We start from the raw sequence: 3,534 nt of genomic DNA, 5'->3' as shown, positions 1-3,534 counted from the left end.
TCCATTTTTAAAAGCTTTTATAATACTATAAATTTTACTAACAAATTTTATAAAATTACAATGATCTTGTTGCTGGCTAATTATCTATATAGTCCAACTATTTTATTTTTTTCATTAAAATTAAAGCCCAAATTTTTATTAACTTCTATTAAATGATAATATCTAAACATAACTTGATCTTTAATATATGTTATTTTATTTTCTGAGCCAAAATATGAATGTTGCAACATAATATTTAGTACTTCATCAATATCAGAAATAATATAAAACTCATTATATTCAGATTCTCCGAAATTATCCTTAAAAAAGCTCTCTAAAACTTTCAAATAACTGATTACTGGTTCATCAACAAGGGCTAAAATTTTAGGACACAATATTCGAAAATTAAGAGTAGCTCTAATGGTACTACTACTATAGTTTTGTTTTAATAAGAATAATAATACATTAGCCATTCGATCCAATTCTTCGTATAATTCCTTAGCCAAGTCATAGGTCCATTGAATAGCCAATGGATTTGCATGTGTCCTGTAGTTTGTCCAGTAATTATTTAATAGCTTCATAATAGTATATAACTCCAATGCATAATAACTGGATAAAATCTGTGTAACCTCTTTCAATATTTTTTCAAAATTATTTTCATTAATAATTATTTTATTTGGAGTCCAGTTCTTTAAAGTCTTATCTACAAAAATTATGTTTCTTTTAAAACCAATCTTTTTAGGATTTTGTTTTGACAACAATTCAGAAATCATTTTCCAACCGGTATTTTGGATCAGGTTACTTAATTCATCGACACCAAAATTTGCTTCTAATAAGGGAAAATAACTACAGAGAAACGTAAAAAAAAAATAAAGTTTTAAAGACATATTTATTTCTAAACTACAATTATTATATATTTTACTACTGATCAAACAACTAAAAACTATAATAATAATTGCACATTTTTATACCTAATACTAGATAGCTATACAAACATAAATATTGATTCCCTAGATTTATAAATAATTATAAGCATTTAGAACAGTAAATAGGACATGATAACTATTTTTTTATTTCATTTTAAAATTAACATTTTGTTTAAAATCTCTTAAAATCATTTTTCATTGGTCGGTGATATAAGAAGTTAAACTGTTAGCCAACGGGCTCCTACGATAACGGTTGGCCCGTATGACTGGTAATACTCAACACAGAAGAAACAAATTACTAAACAAATGTATACTCAAATATAAAATAAAAGAGATTGATATTCTTACAGTTATTATTTGTATATATTATAAAATAATATGGTTATCTTGTTCAGTTTATAATTAATAAATATACTGAGCGTCCCCTAATATAAATGTAGATACAATTAATAGACTAAACTATAAATAAAATTACATACAATAGTATAATAGGATTTAACTCGTTCAATCTACAGATTTGACTGACTTCACTGTGATAGCTTCCAACCTTTTAATATAACGGTCTAACAATCACGGACTACAACCGGTGTTCAAGTTTTCGTTAATAATTTGAACTTCAATAAGACCACGACTTTTAGCTTAGTGTTTCACGGCTCTACGCAATAGGCCGGAGAACAACAATATTGTAACACAAAAAAACACGCGTACGTCGATTACGTAACGGTATCAAGATACAATATAGCGCAACGAAAACATTAGCATATGTCAACCATAGCTAGTCAGCCGACAGACTGCTTGACCGTGAAAAATGTCTGGCTCGGCATTGTCAAAGGCCGCAGTATATACTTTCACGGTCAAATATTACCACCACTACCTCCGTGGTCAACCGGTACACGTTATCAATACCGACTGATGAGAAGATAACATGTGCTGTTTTGAACATAAACCATTGCTGATACTTATACATTAAACGTTGTATGTTAGACAATAATATGTATTTATTTATTTCAAATAATTTTAATTTTTAACCTTCAGAAAATCGTTTAATATTATATGCCAAATTAACTTTTTATATTTCAAGAGTTTTGATAATTTAAAAACTAAAAAAATAAAACATTATGATCATTTTTATTGAATTAATTTGAATGTGATACATAAATAAAACTAAATTACATTAATATAAGTTCATTAAGTTTTAGAATTGAAAATAAATAAAATATTTTATAAGCATTTTATTTATAAGGACTGTAAACATAAATAAACAAGAAAAGTTGAACTGTTAGTCTATTTGCAAACGTTTTCCATTTTTAAAAGCTTTTATAATACTATAAATTTTACTAACAAATTTTATAAAATTACAATGATCTTGTTGGCGGCTAATCGTCTATATGAATTTAGTCAAACTATTTCATTTTCTTCATCAAAATTAAAGCCCAACTTTTTATTAACTTCTATTAAATGATAATATCTTAACATAACTTGATCTTTAATATATGTTATTTTATTTTCTGTGCCAAAAACTGTATGTTGCAACATAATATTTAGTACTTTATCAATATTAGAAATAATATAAAACTCATTATATTCAGGTTTTCGGAAATTTTCCTCAAAACATCTCTCTAAAATATCAAAATATTCGCTTACTCCTTTAACATTATTTTTTAAAATATTATATGACAATTTTCGAAAATGAAGAGTAGCTATAATGGTACTATTAGTATAGTGGTATTTTAATAAGAATAATAATACATTAGCCATTCGATCTAATTCATTGTAAAATTTTTCACCCAAGTCGTTGAACCAGTCAATAACCAATGGATTTGCATATGTCCTGTAGATTATCCAGTAATTATTTAATAACTTCAAAATAGTATATAACTCCAATGCATAATAACTGGATAAAATCTGTGTAACCTCTTTCAATATTTTTTCAAAATTATTTTCATTAATAATTATTTTATTTGGAGTCCAGTCCTTTAAAGTATTTTCTACAAAAATTATGTTTCTTTTAAAACCAATCTTTTTAGGATTTTGTTTTGACAACAATTCAGAAATCATTTCCCAACCGGTATTTTGGATCAGGTTACTTAAATTATTGGCATTAAAATTTGCTTCTAATAAGGGAAAATAACTATAGAGAAACGTAAAAAAAAAATAAAGTTTTAAAGACATATTTATTTCTAAACTACAAGTATTTTATACTTAACTACTGATCAAACAACTAAAAACTATAATAATAATTGCACAATTTTATACCTAATACTAGAATAGCTATACAAAAATAAATATTGATTCCCTAGATTTATAAATAATTGTAAGTATTTAGAGCAGTAAATAGGATATGATAACTATTTTTTTTTCAAATAATTTTGATTTATTATCAAAATTTAATTTACTAAATATTTTGAATGTCTTAAAAAAATATTTGGAATACATCAAAATTAATTAAATATATTGAAAAATTAATTAATAAATAGTTAAACTTACATTTGTGTATCAAGTTATACCATAAATAAAACATACGAATGTTAAATATTTTTGTAATACAATTGGACTGAGATAATATGAATCTTTTTTTCTCTACTGATAATATATATTATTTTTTATTGTATTATTAATAATAATAACT

General features: G+C 24.6%; 1 protein-coding gene across 1 annotated transcript in view; it reads right to left on the bottom strand.

The window, feature by feature from the left end:
* Positions 1-866, bottom strand: part of LOC126896663 (uncharacterized) — a 21,556-nt gene extending 20,690 nt beyond the window's left edge. Inside the window, exon 1 of the mRNA XM_050669616.1 lies at positions 284-866. Coding sequence (XP_050525573.1) covers positions 284-866 — 583 coding nt within the window. The remainder of the gene's footprint in view (positions 1-283) is intronic.
* Between the last annotated feature and the right edge of the window lie 2,668 nt (positions 867-3,534).

The sequence above is a fragment of the Daktulosphaira vitifoliae genome, unplaced genomic scaffold, assembly GCF_025091365.1.
Source record: "Daktulosphaira vitifoliae isolate Bord-2020 unplaced genomic scaffold, ASM2509136v1 Scaffold_1, whole genome shotgun sequence".
In the NCBI taxonomy this organism is placed as follows: domain Eukaryota; kingdom Metazoa; phylum Arthropoda; class Insecta; order Hemiptera; family Phylloxeridae; genus Daktulosphaira; species Daktulosphaira vitifoliae.
This window is presented reverse-complemented; position numbering and strand designations above follow the sequence as displayed.